This window comes from Globicephala melas, chromosome 1 (genome assembly GCF_963455315.2).
Source record: "Globicephala melas chromosome 1, mGloMel1.2, whole genome shotgun sequence".
In the NCBI taxonomy this organism is placed as follows: Eukaryota; Metazoa; Chordata; class Mammalia; order Artiodactyla; family Delphinidae; genus Globicephala; species Globicephala melas.
The window spans coordinates 23,693,365-23,711,601 of NC_083314.1; the positions used below are offsets into that span (position 1 = coordinate 23,693,365).

General features: G+C 56.2%; 1 protein-coding gene across 3 annotated transcripts in view; it reads left to right on the forward strand.

Moving 5' to 3' along the window:
* The window catches only part of COQ8A (coenzyme Q8A), a 49,558-nt gene that overhangs the window by 27,598 nt on the left and 3,723 nt on the right, over positions 1-18,237 (forward strand). For all 3 annotated transcript variants that reach the window (XM_030868500.3, XM_060304428.2, XM_060304400.2), the window contains 6 exons: positions 2,403-2,810; positions 3,073-3,139; positions 12,684-12,758; positions 15,671-15,793; positions 17,543-17,628; positions 17,745-17,885. In XM_030868500.3, the coding sequence (XP_030724360.1) occupies positions 2,403-2,810; positions 3,073-3,139; positions 12,684-12,758; positions 15,671-15,793; positions 17,543-17,628; positions 17,745-17,885 (900 nt within the window). The remainder of the gene's footprint in view (positions 1-2,402; positions 2,811-3,072; positions 3,140-12,683; positions 12,759-15,670; positions 15,794-17,542; positions 17,629-17,744; positions 17,886-18,237) is intronic.

Genomic DNA, 18,237 nt, shown 5'->3' on the forward strand with positions numbered 1-18,237 from the left:
ACGGCCTGCTGTAGCGAAGCGCCATCCACCATGGCATCACCCGCATGGTCCCCACCCCGTTCCTGACAGTCTGAGGGCATGGGGAGGGGGCGTGTGTGTGTGCGCGTGCGCATGTGCACGCATGTGTGCGCCTGGGCATGTGTATGTTGGGAGCTGTGCTGCAAGGGTGCCCTGCTGCCGCACTCCTCCCATTTCTGCTCTGACCTTCTGGACAAGGACACGCACGCTCCTCCAGGCTGTGGGACATCCCAGCCCGCCGGCCTCTGGTCATTCTCAGGGTTAGGATTCCCAGCTCTCCCCTCATGCTCTCTAAGGGTCCAGTGGCGGTACTGTGTCTCTCTCTCTACACAGATACCTTCAGCTTGCAGAGGTGTTCACACCTGTGACCTCTTACAAGCCTCACAGCTGTCCTGGGAGGGGTGCAGACCCAAATGCTTCCCCCTTTCTCAGATGGGGAAACTGAGACTAAGCAGTTCGATGTGATTACTGATTGACAGCACCGGCATCCTGTGTCCTCTTCCCAGTCTCAGACTCCCTGCCCGCCCTCTCTCTGCTGAGGCTGGGCTGTGCCCTGGCAGACTCATTTGGTGCCTTCGCTGGTGAGGAGCCATCGCCTTCCTGTTGGGTGTTTGCCTTGGAGCACCCAGGAAGTGAGGTTGCCCAGCACCCTTGGGCCGCCCAGGAGAGGGGCATGCTAGACGTGGGCAGGCCTCCCTGAAGGGTGAGAGGGAGCCCGGGCTCCCCGCTCACCCCTCTGCTCCCCTCGGACGGGCCTGGCCCCGGTCCTTGGAAGAGGCAGGGCCATCCCCTGGGACGGCCCCTCGGAGGTAGGAGGGAGTGGCGGTCCCCCATCGCGTAGGAGGCGCGATGGTCTCCAGTGCACTCCCGTTCTCTCCCTGCACACTCAGATGTGGGTTCCTCCCCTGTCTGTGAGGGGGCGGAGGCGCAGGTACTCCAGGAACCTCTCTCCCTCTAGCTCCTCAAGGGATTTGTTCACTTATTCATCCGACAGACACTTACTGAGTCTGGTCCCGTTGAGACACTGAGACCCCTTGGCTGCCACATAAACAGCTTATGGTCACGCAGGGCCGGTGGCCAGCACTGGAGTAGTGGGGCAGAAGGAGCGGTGAGCCTGCGGCCGGTGTGGGAGCTACAGGAGTTACGTGGCTCTCGGACCCTGTCCCAGACTCCCTCACTCCAGGGCTTCCCTGGCCATCTGACAGGTGCCCCTTGATTCCAAATAGAATTCATTTCTGCTCCGAGGAGGGTGCTGTCAGGCGGCCTCGGGGCGGCCCTCGGGGCAGGCCCTGGCTCGGGATACCTGCCCTGCCGTTGGCCGCCTGGTGGGCCTTTACCAGATTATTTTAGCTCTCTCGGCCTCTGTTTGCCACTTATGAAATGAAAATAACAGCCTGTCTCTTTCCTTCCTCTGGAGGGCAAATCTTATCTGCTTAGATCCCACAGTGTCTTATAAAGCTGAGAGTGAGAAGGCTTTGGGGTCTACTGCTGTTTCTGCAGAACCTACAGGCCACACTCCGTGCACTGAGTCCATTTCAGTGGAATCGGGGAATCCAGGTCCCCGACCTCCCTTCAGGAGTCAGTGCTGTTCTAATTATAGCCTTCTTGGCCCTGTTCCCCTGGCCCCGTCTGTGCTGCACGTAACTCTGTGACTGTGGGGGGAGCCCTCTTTTCAGATGAGGAAGTGGCAGAGAGGGCTCAGGAACTCTCTCCAGGTCGCGAGGGGTTCAAAAGTGGAAAGAACCTGGGCCTGAAGCTCAGGTCTCGGCGACCGTTACAGGGAAAACATGGTGTTCTCTCCCCCTCCTCTCCTGTCCTGTCCCCCCTGCTCCTGGAAGAGCCGGGCCAGGTCCTGGATGTGACAAGCCCTCTGGGGAGAGCCCCTCGGGTGGCGCGCAAGGCGCTGGCCTGGAGAGGCAGGGTGGCCCTGCCTGTGTGCTGCGCTCGCCTCCTCTGGTCTCCGGTTGTGCTCTTACTTCTCAACGCTTTCCCCATCTTTTGCCCTGGTTCCCCTTCCCCAAAGCCCTGGGAGCTGCCCTTGAGCCCGGATTTACAGGTGAGGAGCTTCCTGTCAGGAGAGTGGTCGCTCCCCTGGTCTGGGCCGGGCACCCAGTGGGCGCTCAGGGACCACGGGCGGCCGGCTTGCCGGGGCCCACACGGCAGAGCCCTGGCAGGAGCAGGGCTGGAATCCGGGCCTCCCGGCTCCTGGGCTGCTGCTCGCCTCCGGCACTGGCCACGGGCCACGGGGGTGACATGGTAGGGCCCTCCAGAGGGTCAGAGGGTGGGACGCGCTGGTGTGCTGTTCCGGCCAGAAGGGGATGCACACAGGGAGGGGCTCCTGGCCGGCCTCTTGCTCCTCTCACGTTGCCATTTGTTCCCTGCAGGGTCAGGAGAAGCATGAAGAGTCTTATACCAAGAGCTCTGACGACCCGCAAGCAGAATTCCACTCCTCAGGGCTGAGGGCCGAGGGCGCCTCCGAGGAGCCGTCTGTGGCCTCCTCCCCGGATCAGTCCCCTCCGCCCTGGGATCAGGCCCACAGCCAGGGCCCAGCTCCTGCCTATGTTGCCAGCGGACCCTTTGGGGAAGGCGGGCTCCGGGGCCAGGCCGCCTCCCCTATGGGCAGGGTGAACGGGCCGCTCTTTGCGGACCCCAGAGACCCATTCTCTGCCACGGGCCTGCAGCGAAGGTTCTACCACCAGGACCAGTCCCCTGTGGGGGGCCTGACGGCTGAGGACATTGAGAAGGCCCGGCAGGCCAAGGCTCGCCCGGAGAGCAAGCCCCACAAGCAGATGGTGTGTGCAGGGGGCCCCCAGGGTGGGGCTGGGGGCTTCCCACGGTGCTGCTGGTGTCAGGCCCCCTCTTCGGGGACATTCTTCGGGTGCCGTGGCCTGGAATGTCGGGCACACGGAGGCCTCTTCTGGGAGGCATGTGCTGCTGGGCGGAGCTGCTGCCTTTGGGGGTGGAGAGGGCGTGCGGGGGGCGGTGTGAACCCCTGAAGGTCGGTCTTGTCCCTGTTCACTGATCCCCGGAGGTCTCTTTCTTTTCGCCCTCTAGCTCAGTGAGCGGGCTCGCGAGCGGAAGGTGCCAGTTACGCGGATTGGGCGGTTGGCCAACTTTGGAGGTGAGGTCCCAGTCCCGGTGAGTGGAGCGGGGGCCACCGTGGGGTCTGCGTGAGGCGGGGAGGCCGGGGACCCAGGGCTGCCCCGGGGAGCGTGGCAGCTCCTGTGTTAGCCATGCCGGGATGTTTTCCGTGGGTGGGCGATTCAGTCTCTGCCTCAGCTCACCCCTGGGGGTCGATGCGTGGCTGATTCCATGCTGTGGGCTGCGGCTTTGCTTCTCGGGGGGCAGCGTCTGCAGCATCCGCGTTTCACTCAGGCCTTTGGAGGCCCCTGCAGGGAGGAGGTGGGACAGTGGGGCTCTTTGGCTCCTGGACCCAGTGGTTTTTGCCCAGCCATTTGGGGACCCGTTTGCTGGGCCTGCGGGCATCAGTGGAATGATAACGAGGTGCCGTGGCCCCGAGCTGCTGTCCTCCATTTCAGTGTGCTGAGGAGTTGTGAGTTTGTTCTTTTCTTTAGGGGTTTGCATAGCCGTTGTGTCCAGTACCCCCCTGTGCTCTCTTCGTCCATGTTGGAGGATCATTTTATAGTGAAGGTTTACAGCAGTTGTCTCTGCTTTTATGACATTGTATTGTCATATCTGACCAGGATGTTCCTGTTGCAAGTGCCGTCCTTTGCTATGGTTCTGCTTGAAGATGGAGTGACTTCTCTAAAGCCCGCTTATCCTCAGTAGGTTCTCCAGACAATACAGTTAATGAAAGCAACAGCCTTGGCGACTTGATTCGCGTGCCCACCTGGGGCAGGTGCTCATTTGCGCGGCTCTGTGTAACGGTGGTCTCATTGATGGGTTCATGTTGATGCCGGTGCTGACTGGTCATGAAAGCCCGCTCTCATGTGTCTGAGCCTTTACCTACCTGCCTTTTGCTTTGCTGGTTTGTACGTCTCCCCTCCTACAGACCGCACATCGGGCACGCTGCTCTCCCCGGCTGCCTCTTCTCTTGTGGAGACCCCGTCTTACTCCTTGTTCGGGGGTGGATCTGTGCTCCCTGTTAGCCTGGCCTCTGGAAGCTGGCCTGATGTGTGGGTTCTAACGTTGAAGGAAGGCTGGCTGTCTTCCTTAGGTGCAGAGCAAACTAGGTTAATTGGATAGAATTTTCTCAACTCTGAGGTTTTCTTCCATGATTGTTATCTTAAAATGTGGCATCTGCTGCTACTTAGCTTTTCAGGAATCCAGCATACAGTGTCATCTGAGTTTCAGCACAGAATTATTGCTTCATTTCACTTTAATGGGTTAGCGTTTTAAGCAGTTCCTCGTAGAACACTGTAACTCCCTGGGGTGCCACTACCAGAATGGGCTGCTCTGGGGGCCTCCAGTGGTCCTTATTCCCCAGAAGACATGTCACTTGCCCTGCTTTGCTCAGTGGCTATTAGTTGGGACATCTATTATTCTTAAAGTATTAGATGGAGATTCTGTTCTCTCCCCCATTAGTTTGAGGGCAGGAACTGTTCTCTTCTTACTTTGTAGTTAGTCTTTCTCTGTAACCTATAATCCTCCTCCCCTCACTGCAGACCAGGGCTCAGCACAGAGCTCTGTCCCCATAAGGCTTAGTTTGACTGATGTATTTTAGGATGGGTATAAGCCTCTCTCGTGAGTCTTTGCTGGGGTGGGGTAGTGGAGGACCTGTTTGGGAAAAGTGGTTAGGATGAAGGTCATGATGGCCAATTAGTATCTGATGGAGGTCCTGGTGAAGCAGGCAGGAGTCAGGCCTTTTTGGGGGGTGGGTTAAGGAAAGCAGACTGAAGTGAAAGCGGTTGTATAGGAAGGTGTGTAGGACAAAAAGTCAACTTCGTTAAAACCAGGGTACAGGGCTCCCCTCAAGGCGTGGGGGACGTGGGCTGCCAGAGGGAGCTGGGGTTGGGGTGAGGAGAGACCCTGGTCTTTGTAGGGGCTTTGCACCATCAGGAGCCTCTTGAGCCCTTGCTGACAGCTGCCTGATGCCTGGAGCCGCCCTTCAGAGTCTGTGCTGGAGATCTGCTCCCAGCTGTGATTCTCAGCTGCACACGTTGTTGCCCAAGCAGTTGGCAGCTCATGTTTCAGGATTAGAGGTGGCAGGAGGGGAGCAAAGAGGAGCCAGGTCTGGAAAGAACGTGAAGTTCTGGCCCCAGAGGTGAATTCTGGGCCTTCTACCCTATCCAGAGGTTTTCAAACTGGGGTTTATGACCCTTTAGTGAGTGTGAAATCAGTTTAGTGGGTCAGGACCGGCATTTAGAAAACAAATTAAATAGAATGGAATTGAATAGAAAAGGATCAGAATTAGTATCATAGATCCTTAGAACTGCACATGTTGCAAAAATATTTCTGTTTCAGAGATCTAAATATCCTACTGATGTACGTTCTTCATTGCCTTGTGGAGTATATGGCTTACGGGTGGGCCATTATCTAGACAGTTGGAAGTAACACTGCTCTGCTTTCTTCTCCTAGAAAATACTTCTGGCCTTTCTTCCCCTCGTGAGGGCGAGATGGTTTTGAGGTGTAGACTAACAGACTTTAGGAAGCTGTTACACTGCAGGTATGAAAGAAAGGGATTGCTCTAGATCTCAGGGGGTAGGATTGTCTTTGGGAAGGTCAGCAGCAGGTATTGAGCTGTATAGAGGCAGAAGGCAGGGCTTTCCATCTGGGTGGCTCATTCTGATGCTGAGACGGCGCAGGAACTCTAGGTCTGATTGGGCTGTGGGACATTGTGGCTCTGATGCTGTGGGGCATGGTGATCTTTGGATATTAGCTTTTGTTGGAGAATGAAATGAAAGATAGCATTAGATATTGGATTTGGGGTCAGAACTGGGCTTTAGGTCATCATAAGATTTGGGTTATAATTCCGGCCCTGCTTCCTGTGACCTTGGGTATTGCCTTGGTTTGCCTTTCTGTGAAATAGGGGTCTTGCCATTGACTCCAATGGGAATATACTGGTAAATGTTCCATGTGTATCTGAAAAGAATTCTGGCACTGTCAGGTGCAGTTTATCTATCTGTCTAGTCTAGTTTGTTACTCATATTAGTCAGATCTTTTAATGATTTTTTTGGTATGTGTATTCTTTTGTTCTTTTTTAAACTTCTTTTTAAAATTCTTTTTTAAATTAATTTTTATTGGAGTATGGTTGCTTTACAATGTTGTGTTAGCCTCCACTGCACAACAAAATGAATCAGCCATACAAAAACAGATATCCCCTCCGTTTTGGACTTCCCTTCCATTTAGGTTACCACAGGGCATTAGGTAGATTTCCCTGTGCTATGGTATGTTCCCATCAGTTGTCTGTTTTACACATAGTAACAATAAAGTATAGGTGTCAATCCCAGTCTCCGAATTCCTCCCACCCTACCTCTTTCTCCCTCGGCATCCATACATTTGTTCTCTACATCTGTGTCTCTATTTCTGCTTTGCAAATAAGATCATGTGTACCATTTTTCTAGATGGTATGTTTATTCTGTCAGCTATCAAAAGAGACATTTAACAGTCTTATGCTGTGATCATGGATTTACCTACCTCTTAGTTCTGTCAATTTTTACTTTAATGTTTTGAAGCTGTGTTATTGGTTGCTTACAGATTTAGAATTCTTATATCCTCCTGGGGATTGACTCCTTTATTATTATGTCTTACCTCTCTTATCTCTATGAAAGTCTACATTGTCTGATATTAGTATAGCTGTTTTCCAGCTGTTCTTTTGGGAGGTGGTGGTCAATGTTTGCATCGTATATCTTTTTCCTTCCTTCTCCTTTCAACCTTTTGTATCCTTATATTTAAGGTATGTCTTTTGTAAGCAGCATATATATATTTTCTTTTCCTGTGATTTAGGTACAGACCATTAATCTTAGTCTTATAATGTGAGTATTTAGTTCATTTACATTTAATGGAGTTGCTGACGTATTGGGGTTTATATTTACTGTCTTAGTCTTTGTTTACTGTTTGACCCATCCATTCTGTTCCCTTTTTTTCTCTTCTGTCCTACTTTCTTTTTAAAAATTTTTACCTTTTTTTAAATTGAGGTATAGTTGATGTATAATACTATGTAAGTTTCAAGTGTACAACATAGGGATTCACAATTTTTAAAGGTTAGATTCCATTTGTAGCTATTATAAAGTATTGGCTATATTCCCTGTGCTGTACTATATATCCTTGTAGCTTATTTATTTTATACATAGTAGTTTGTACCTCTTAATTCCCTACCCCTTTCTTCCCCCTTTCCCCTTCCCTCCCCCACTTGCCTTGCCTTCTTTTGAATTAATCAAAGAGATTTTTTTCTTGTACATGTTTTCTCTTTATTAGTTTGTGTGTTATTATTCTACTATACTTTTAGTGGTTTCTCTTGATTACAGCATACATTCTTGACTTACTACAATGTAATAGAAATGATTATTTTGACTACTTCTGCAGTAATGCTAGCACTTCAGAACAGTTTAAATCCCTTTGTGTGTGTGTGTTAACGTGGATATGTATTTTGTTTCTACATGTTTTATATTATATCCTAAATTATTAAGATATGTTAAACCTCACAAGATGTCATGTCTTCGTATGGCCCGTGTGAATTTACATTAGCCACATATTTACCCTTTTTGTGTTTCTTTCTCCCTTCATTTTTTTCTTTTTTTTTTTTTGCTGTACACGGGCCTTTCACCGTTGTGGCCTCTCCCGTTGCGGAGCACAGGCTCCGGACGCGCAGGCTCAGCGGCCATGGCTCACGGGCCCAGCCGCTCCGCGGCATGTGGGATCTTCCCGGACCGGGGCACGAACCCGTGTCCCCTGCATCGGCAGGCGGACTCCCAACCACTGCGCCACCAGGGAAACCCTCTCCCTTCATTTTTATATTAGAATTACTTTTGGGGTAATTTTCTTCTTCTCTGCAGAACTACCTTTTCTCTTTTTTTGTAGTGCAGAGTGGTAATCATTAATTCTCTGTTTTTATTTGTGTGTAAATGTCTTTATTACACTTTTGTTTTAGAAGGTATTTTGGCTGGGTATAATACTCCATGTTCAAAATTAATTCTTTTGGACACTTTAGCAATATTATTCCATTGTCTTCTTTTTTTTGTTTTGTTTTGTTTTTTTGGCCACACCACGCGGCATGTGCGATCTTAGTTCCCTGACCAGGGATTGAACCCGCGCCCCCTGCAGTGGAAGCGCAAAGTCTTAACCACTGGACCACCAGAGAAGTCCCTCAGTTGTCTTCTTAACTTCCCTTGTTTCTGTTGAAAACTTAGCTATTCGTTTTATTGCTGCTCCTTTGAAAGTAATTTGTATTTTGTCCTCTGCTTTTAAAATTTTCCTTTTGCTTTTGTTTTCCAGCAGTGTGACTGTGACATGCTTGGGTATGATTTACTTTGCTTTTATCCTGCTTGGGATTATAGAGCTTCTTAAATCTGTGCTTGATGTCTTTCATCAATTTTGGAAAATTCTGGTCATTTCTTCAAATATTGTTTCTGCCCTGTTCTCTTTCTCCTCTCCTTCTGGGACTCCAGTTACACATATGTTAGATCTTTCCCTTCTGTCATGTGTGTCTCCTCTACTCTTTTCTATATTTTTCATTTGTGCTTCAGTATTATAGGTTCAGAGGAGATGTCTTATCTCCTCTGCACCTATGAAATGAGGGAGAACTGGACGATTATAGAAACGAGACCAACAGATCAAGTAGGCACTAGAGAAAACTTACCAAAAGGAGTTGAGCACCATGTGCCTGACTTCCTGGGGACACGCTGCACACTTGCTGCCGCTCTAAGTAGCCAGCGCTCCTCCGGTGCTCTCTGAGGCAGCAAGACAGATGCCCTTTAGGTCCAAGAAAAGTTTGTGCCCTTGGCAGGGTGAGGGAGCGTGGTTTCTACTTTCTCCAGGAGCAAACTTTAAAAGGGAGTCTTCTGTCTATTTTCTGTCACTTAGAGCCTCTGTGAAGGAGATGAGGGCAGTTATAATCTCCAGTTACAGGTGAGGAAGCTGAGCCACAGTTGCCAGTCACCCAGGCCCATATGTGCATCTGTGACAGTCCTGGGACCCGGGCTGAGGAGGCCTGTATCATACAGATACAGGCAGGCTGAGCCTGTCGCCCCTGAATTCGTCCCGTCTCCCCTGAGCCAGCAGAGGGACTGTCAGGTCTTCCCCGCCGCCCCACTCTGGCTTAGTTCTGAGAACTGAGAACACTCTACAGGGACCTTCGTCCACTGCTCCTTCCTATTCTCCTTCCTGCGATGCTGTGGGTTGCAGCCCCCTCCCAGGCCCCCTCTTCTTCCCGGTGCCCAGTGCTGGCACAGCGGGAGGATGCAGGTGATGGAAGAGAAGGTGGAATTACCAAGGGTTCGGGAGCACCTTGAAGTGAAGGAAATATCCTTGTCCGCTGCCTTTTCTGTGTGGACTTTCTTGTCTTATCAGATCAGAAGGATTGTTGGGTGTGTTGGAAAAGGGAGGCCTGAGAACAGTGCCTGGCACGTGGGTGGTGCTGTGTGAGTGAAGCGGTTTTGCCCTCAGATCTGGCCCTTGCTGCTGCAGAGGACCTCCGTCCAGCCTTGCTCTGTAAACATGCCTGGGGTGCTGGCCGGTTAGGCGCCCCTCACTAAGCCTCCTCACAGACGGTGCTGTTTGTTAGAAGGTTTTTATTTACTTGTTTCCTCTGTGTCTGTGGGGTGCTGCTCAGGGGGCACTCATTTGGCTCTGAGGACCTGCAGAGGGACTTTGGGGAGGAAGGAGCTGGGCCAGTGGCCTGGGCCCCCTGATCAGTCCCACAGCCTGGGAAGCAGCCCAAAGCGCCCCCACCCCCTTGGGGAGACCCTGCTCCTCGCTGCTCGTCACTGCCACCGCCTTTCTTGCCTGCAAAATCTCCGTTTGTGAGAAATGTCAGGAACTTTCTTGGAAAGGGCTGGCGCCTTCTCACAGGCTAGGGTGGTGGCCAGGCTGCTGGTGGTGGCCATGGGCCCGCGGAGCTGGTTCTGCGGCTGGTCTCCCCTGGGACATCCATGCGGGCCGGGCTGAGCCTGCCTGTGGGTCCGGACATGGACAGGCGCTGTCCTAAGGGCTGGGGGGCCGAGGTGGAGTGGAAGGCCTCAGGTGACGCCGGAGACTGAGTGAGCACGGGCTCGGGCTGTCCTCACCAACGCGGGGAGTCCGAGGCAGAGGCGCTGATCTCCCAGGAGCTGCCTGCAGGTGCCACCCAGCTCCGGGGGGAACGAAGAACCTGGCTGGCCTCTGCCCTCCTGTCTCTGCAAGGTTCTGAGAATGCTTTCAGGTCAGCCAGGTTGGGTATGGCGGGATGGCCAGCCTGTTCTTGGTTCACTAGAGCAGGAGCTCCTGAGGTCAGGGTCCCGCAGTGGGGAGCCCATCCCTTGTCAGCTCCTCGGGCCTGGCCCTGAGGGAGCTCGCAGGCGCACAGAAGGAGCCTGCAACCTGCTTTGCGGAATGTTCCCTCCGTGATTCAGTGTTCAGTGACGGTCCTTGGCCTTGGAGAGCTTTGGCTCTGCCCAGCAGCCCAGAATGGGCCAGAGAAGAGTTCGGCAGAGCGTGTGAGGGGGCCCAGCTGGGGGCCCTGCAGAGAAGGGCGCTCGGCGTCTGCTCTCAGTGGCCAGCCTGGGTAACCTTTGACACGTCTGCCTGTTTGGTAGGCTTGTCTTTGGACTTGATGTAGGCAGAGAAAAATCTAGAGGCGGAGAGACATTGGGGAAGGTCACTGCAGTTTGAAGGTTAGCGTTGCTGTTGCCATTCGTTTGCTGAGTTGGACAGTGTGCTGAGGTGGGGGGAGGGGAGGGGAGTTACCATTTGACCGGGGACGCAGCTCTGTGCCCAGTGTCCTCCGGGGCTGGGTTGGGGTGTCAAAGGGAAACAGGCCGTGGCAGCTCCATCCCAGCACGCCAGGGTGTCCTTGGGGGCATTTCCAGATGACCGTGGCCTCTGCTCTGGTCGCCAGAACTTGCCTTGTGCTGCCCTTGTGCTGCCCCACCAGCAACGTGGCGTGTTGAGCACTTGAAACGTGGCTGGTCCAAGCTGAGACAGGCTTCCAAGACGAAACGCACATTGGATTTTGAAGACTTGGTACAAAAAATAAATAAAACAAGTAACATCTCTCTAACGATGTGTATATTGAGTACTTGTTGAATTGATAATGTTTTGGATACACTGGGCTAAGTAAAATATATGATCAGGATTCCTTTCACATGCTTCTTTTTGCCTTTTTTAACATAGCCCCCAGAAAATTTAAAATCATATATGTGGCTGGCATTATAGTTTTTGGCAGCACTGGTCTAGCCCTTTGAATAGGAGAAAGGACAGTAATAGCGAACACCTGAATAGTGTTGCCTTCCGCCCAGCCCTTCTGGGAGGGCTTCACTCTCATTCAGCTGTTTAATCCTCACACTGACCCATGAGGCAGGAGCTACCTGGCAAAGCAGAGGGTGAACGGTTGTGTCATGGTGGGTCAAATGTACTGCAAAAACATTTAAAAAAATTGGGTTATCCTCTTATGATTTTTAAAATGTATTTTTCATTAAATAACTTTTTCAGTAAATTCAATAATAATTTTCATAAAAGTAATGCATAATCATCGTAGAAAATTTGGAAAATATAGAAGCACGTGCAGGTGTCCTTGCCAGGTGTGAGACTCCCAGCCCCCCAGGGCTGTGCTCGCCAAGGCCCACTGGCCTCGGGGCATCTCTGGCATCTTCCCGGGGTCTTTGCTGTCCCTCCTGCTGTGGCCAGCGTGCTCCTCCAAATGTTCCTCACTCTCTCGCCTAGTGTGCTCCCGCCCCCCAAGCCAGCTGGAACTGTATCTCAGTAGAGGAAATAGGCCCTGAGCCAGGCTCCTGGGCTTTCTGTGTGCATTTAGTGGCACCTGCTGGCCTCCTCAGGCCTCCCCTAGACAGTAGGGATCATCCAGTTCCAACCTCTGGACCAGTGAGATGTTAATAAACCTTGATTTCAAAGATTGCTGACGGGAGAAGGAGGGCCTGGTACCCCACTGTCCTTAGACCACCGTCAGTGCCTGTGGGGCCTTCCCCGCAAGTGAGGGCTGTAGCCTGAGCTCCTGGGAGTCCCCATGGCTTTTGCAAAATGTTCCAGTTCCCACCAATGACTGCTTTATATTGCAGTGGTAATGCCTCTCCTTGCGACTTAAGTGAACTGGGTTAGAGAATTCTAGAGTATTGGAGGCTCTTCACACAGACTGTGAAGTGGGCGGCTGCATCCCAAGGGGGTGCCCAGTGTTGTCAGGATGTCCTTGGCCTGCAGCCATTCCTGGCCCACATTCCATTTGTGCTGCGTCTTGCCCAATGCGTTTCTCCGTCGTACGTTGTTTTGGAGGTGTGTGTGTTTGTCGCGTGAGCCTGTAGCAAAGGTGATGGAAGTGGCGGTGGAGGAGGCTTTTCCAGCGAAAGCACCAACCTTGAGGCAGGTCTTCTCTGAAAACAACAGCTGTGTATCTCCTACCTCCTTATCCCCTCCCTTTTCAAGATGCCTGGAGTGTCAGCGAAGGTCCCCAGGGGAGCGAGGCAGGTGTCTGTGTGGGGCTGCTCCGGGCCTCGTGGGCGGCGGGCAGTGGGCAGCCCCTGAGCGAATGCCCAGAGCCCTCAACCTCCTCCTTGCAGGTCTGGCCGTGGGTCTGGGCTTCGGGGCCCTGGCCGAGGTCGCCAAGAAGAGCCTCCGCCCTGAGGATCCCTCAGGTGAGCTGGGCCCTTGATGGGGAGGGCAGGGTGGGCCCTGAGAGTTGGGCCTGTCAGCTCCCAGCTCCCACCTGCGTTCTCCGAGGGTTGGCCTCCAGGGGCACCTTTCATCTTGTGTTCCGTGTTCACGGCAGCCCTGGAGTTTGAGGCCTGAAGGCTGTTCTGTTCCTGTCCTGGCCCACGTTGGCTCACCCAGCCGTCCTGGTTCCTCCGGGCCCGCACACCTTCCCTCTTCTGATAGGAGCCTCCGGTGTGGCCCTGCCTCTGCCCCCGCTCTGCAGAGCCGCTGGGGTCCCAGGTCTGGCCAGGTCAGGTGCCCAGGGCTCCCCGTTTGGCTGTGGTCGAGGGGCGTGGGAGCTGCTGGAACAGACCCCATGGGCCCCCCATTCCCCCACCTCGTGACCTGGGGTGGCCATTACCTCTCCAGCTTCAGACGCTTTGTCTCTGAGGTGAAGATCGTGACTCCTCTGTCCCCTGCCTCCCAGGGTCAGCCCGGGGTCAGGTCAGAACACTCAGTTCCCCTTGTCTGGGTGGCCGGCTGTGGGTGGTACTCCATGGAGAACGTTCTGCAGACTGGCTGCTCTGAAACCTGGCGTGCTTAGGATGCTCTGACGATGGGTCAGGGGGCAGCTGGAGGCCCCACCCACCCCCTACCTGGTGCCCTCCCCCAGGCTTGTCCAGGTGTCGGGGGGGAGGCGGCTAGGCAGGTGCAGGGCGCTTTCCCTTCAGCAGGGTCCTGGGGGCTGTTGAGAGCAGCCCTGCTAGAGCCATCTGCTTGGTGGATTTCTCAAAGTTTACTTGAAGTTCTGGGCTGAGTGCCCCCTGCCCCTGGCCCATTCAGGGGACATCAGTTCATTCCGGTACTTGACACTCCTCCCCCCTTCCCTGGGGACCCTGAGTGATCCCCACTGTCATGCTGTGCTGTGGTCCCTGAGGCCCTAGCTACAGCCTGGGGGCCCTGAAGGGGGCCCTGCCAGCCACCTGGATGGCCCCGCTTCACCTGCAGGACCCTCTCGAGGGGATGGGGGCCTCTGCGGAGAAGGTGCTAGCCTGTCCTCCAGGCCCCTGAGTATGTGTGTGTCCTTGGAAGGGACGGGAGAGCAGAGAGGATTAGGGAGGGTATTTTTAGTGTTGGTGCTGAGACTCTGGGAAGTGAGAAGCCAGCCTTCCCCAGGCACAACCTCTCCCATCGTGCCCCCCCGAAAACTGGCTGCCCTCCGTCCTGCCCCGTCCAAGCAGGAAAGAAGCTATACTGGCCCCAAGGTTACAGCTGGTGTCCTTTGTCAGGGAGGCGGTGGCCCTTGTTGGGGGTCAAGAGGCCTAGATGCCACTGGCCCAAGAGCAGGACACGGGGCTCAGGCCCAGAGGGACGCGCTCTAGCTTCCTGAGCAGGCCCGGGAACCCCTGGGCCTGGAGGGCACCGACCAGCCTGGCCCAGGCCTCCCCAGGGGCTAAGCCTCTTCTAAGCGGGGCACGCGCCCACCACACCCTTGAACACCCCCGGCTCCCCCCGGGTTGTTTTCAGAACCAGCCTTGCCCGGGCAGGGGCCCAGACTCCAGCCTGTGGACAGTGGCCAGCCGTGAGGAGCGGCTGCCTGGGAAGCTCAAGAGGGCCGGGCGCCGTCCCTGGATCTCGGGGGCGCTGCTGTGTCCCTAGGGGAGAAGATCTCCCTCCTCCTGCCGGGGCTGTGGCGTCTCTGCCCCGCCCACCTCTCCTCAGGGACACAGGCCCAGGTCCCGGCCCACAGGGCCCAGGGGCTGGGGAGGGCAGAGCGGACATAGAGGGCGGCCCGAGGCGAGGGGTGATCTGGGCACCCTCCTTGGCCCAGACACCCTGGAGTGGCCCTGCCCAGGGGCTACAGCTTTCTTGACCCCCGGCAGCTGGGCTGCTTCCTGTGGAGCTGAGATCTCTCCCCTTCCCGGGACCCTGTCCTGCTGTCCGGGACCTTGGGGTGAGCCTAGCCCCGCGCAGGCCTAACAGCTGCCTCAGGTGTGGGCCTTCAGTCTCGCATCCCCCTGCAGCCCACCCACCCTGGTGTATCAGAGGCCGTGCTGGGCACGGCCCCGGACGGAGGGCAGTGGCATGACGGCCGCCTCCCGTGTTCGCGCCTTGGGGACCCAGCTCAGACCCACTCTGAGCGCTGGGCCAGGCCCGTGGTGATGCTAGCTGAGGAAGGTGCCAGGCTCTGTGGGCAGCACCCCTCGGGGGTTCCCGATCTAACTGGGCTCACAGGACAGAGGGCAGGAAAAGCACCGACTGCCACTGGGTCACCCCCTCCTCATCACCTTGAGTCACCAGCCTGCACCCTCCCACCCCCGACTGTGCTGAATGGAGGTTGTCTGCACACCTGAGGTCCCTATGCGTTCTCCCCAGGCCAGCTGGCACCAGCCGGGTGAGGCTGTCCTTGACCCTGAGCTCCCCTCCCTTGAGGACTGCGCTCTCACTGCAGCCAGTGGCCCCAGGTGACTGTGCAGAGAGTCCAAGGGTGCTGGTGACCTTTGTCCAGCACACTGAGGGGCGAGGGACAGTGACTTGGCAGGGGCTGATACGGAGGGAGAGGCCCCGTGGGCGAGCCTGTGTGTGTGTGTGTTGGGATGGGGTTGGAGGTGGGCCCGGGGAGACCTGGCTGGCCCCTGAGGGCCTTCCTCGGCATCTGGGAGGTGGGTGTGAAATGTGGGGTTAAAGTTGCGTTGCCGGTTTTGTGGACCCCGAGGAGGAAAGACGTTGACTGAGCCCTTTGTGTCAAGCTCTGTGCTGGGACTTCACTGCATCTCACTTAAAACGTGTTAAACCCTGATGTCTTGTTATTGTCCCTGGACCTACAACCAGGGGCGGGTGGAGGGGCCTCTGGGGGATCCCAGGCCCAGCAGCCCCGCCTGAGGGAGGCCATGGTGACTTCGCTCCTCTGCAGGGAAGAAGGCCGTGCTGGATTCCAGCCCCTTCCTGTCAGAGGCCAACGCGGAGCGCATCGTGCGGACGCTGTGCAAGGTGCGCGGGGCGGCGCTCAAGCTGGGCCAGATGCTGAGCATCCAGGGTGAGTGCGGCTGCGCGGGCTGCCGGCGGCGAGGCGGCGTAGGGAGGGGAGCTGGGGGCGGCGAGGCGGCGTAGGGAGGGGAGCTGGGGGCGGCGAGTCGGCGTAGGGAGGGGAGCTGGGGGCGGCGAGGCGGCGTAGGGGGGGAGCTGGGGGCGGCGAGGCGGCGTAGGGAGGGGAGCTGGGGGCGGCGAGGCGGCGTAGGGAGAGGAGCTGGGGGCGGTGAGGCGGCGTAGGCAGGGGAGCTGGGGGCGAGCAGTGGGGGGCACCGCACCTGGCCCCGAGGGGAAGGGATGGGAGGTTTCCTGCCCACGGGCTTCTCTTGTTTGAAGCTTGGCTGTTAACCCACCTGGGATGTTTAAAAACAGTGTCTGAAATAGGAGCCCACGGTTGTTTTTCTGGCTTCTTTCTGAGTGTTTTGACATGTCCAGAGGTCCTGGCGTCTCAAAAGTTGGGGAGAGTCCGGCTGATGCCCCCTGGTGCCCCGCGCGGTGGTCCGAGGGTGCTGTTTGGGGAGCTCACGGGCCTGTGGTGACGTGACACCGGGGCATGGGCTGTGTGGCCCCGAGGAGGGAAGGCCGGGGGAGACGGCGGCGGCTGAGCTGGAGGCTGGCTCATTGTAGCCCCCAGAGCAGAGCTGGGGTTCGGGGGGCCCTCCGGGCTTCTGATGGTGCCTCCCAGGGAGGAGCACCCGAGGGGCTGCTGTCCTGGGTGGGAGCACAGCCAGTCCCCCGACAAGCAGTCAGATGGACTCACTCAAGTGGCCAAGTGCAGGACAGGAATAACCACCCAGGCAGGTGGGCACGGGCACTGCCTGTACCGGTGCGGACTCTGGAGTGGCACGCGCCCCTCGGAAGCCCTTCCGTGCGTGAGCCCCACCTCTAGGACGGAGAGCCTCAGAGATGCGGTCAGGGCTCTGCAGGAGCGGCTTCATCGAAGGATTCTTTCTGGCCTCAAATAAACAAACTGAAGTCAGCCGCTGTCCGGCTAGTGAGCTGCGTGTTGAAGCTTCTGTGTGTGTTACAGAATATTTCAGAAAGCTATTCAACGACGTGGCAAGTGCTCGTGAGAAACGGCTGCAGGAGGGGAGTCAGCCAGAGCGTCTCCAGGCAGCGTGACTGCAGTCAGGGAAAAACGCATAGGAAAGGGTCAAAACGAAAAAAGAGATCAGTAGTTCTCTGTAGGTAGATTATGGGTATTTTAAACATTTAATACGCTTTGTTCCCTAAATGTCTTTCTTTTATAATCATAAAAAGCTACGCCTGCTCTTTCTAAGGAATCTACCTCCTCAGGTCCCTGGGTGAGGGTGAGTTCAGAGGCCCCGGCACACGCTGCCCCGCACGCCATCGGCAGGGCCCCAGCTGCACAGACGCACCCAGTGCCCGGCTGGGGAGGGGTGCCGTGGGCCGGGCTGCGGGGGTCTCGGATTTGGTTGTTGGCCGAGGCGGGCCAGGAGCGTGCACGGGTCAGTGTCCCTGTATCCCCTCTGGAGCCTTGGTCCGCAGTATCAAGGGTCTGTGTGCCAATGGGGAAATGCTCCGCGGGAGCAGGGAGAACCCGAGGCTGGGCCTGCTGTGTGGCATTGGGCCTGTGCCTCGTCTTCTCTGAACCTTGGGCTCAGCGTGTGAAGGGCAGAGCGGTACCTTGGCCTCCCCCCCGGGAGACCTTGCTGGGCAGGGCTGATCGAGGTGGCCTGTGCACCCTCCTTCCGAGGGGTCAGCCTTCCGCTCTGAATGCTCTGCTGCCTTCCAGATGACGCCTTCATCAACCCCCATCTGGCCAAGATCTTCGAGCGGGTCAGGCAGAGCGCAGACTTCATGCCGCTGAAGCAGATGACGGTGAGGCCGGTGCGGCCCAGGGTCCAGGCGCTGGCAGCCCTGCGGGAGGGGTTGGGGAGGGCCCCTCAGGGTGTCCCTGGTGGTGCTCATGGCCCCTCCCTGGCCTCTCCCTCCAGAAAACTCTCAACAACGACCTGGGCCCCAGCTGGCGGGACAAGCTGGAGTACTTTGAGGAGCGGCCCTTTGCAGCCGCCTCTATCGGGCAGGTGCACCTGGCCCGCATGAAGGGCGGCCGCGAGGTGGCCATGAAGATCCAGGTGGGCACCCGGGGTGTGGGCTCAGTGCCCTCAGGGGCTGCACAGGGCCGAGCCGGGCCCTGCAGTGAGGGGCCTCTGCACCCCACGTCCCCTGTGTGTCCCCGTGCCCAGGGCAGGGCCTGTGTCTCTTCACTTCTGTCCTGGCACCTGGTCAGCGGTGGGTGCCGAGAAGTATTTGCTAAGTGAGTGACTGTAGGAGGGAGGACAGCCTCCCAGCACGCTTGGTTTGGGGGGAGCAGGGACTGGGGACAAGTGACTGTCTGGGGCCTGAGCCGCAGGGATGGGGATGGGGGAGGGAGCGGTCGGCGGTGGAGAGCAGGGTCGCGGTGGGCCCGGGGGTCACAGCAGCCCT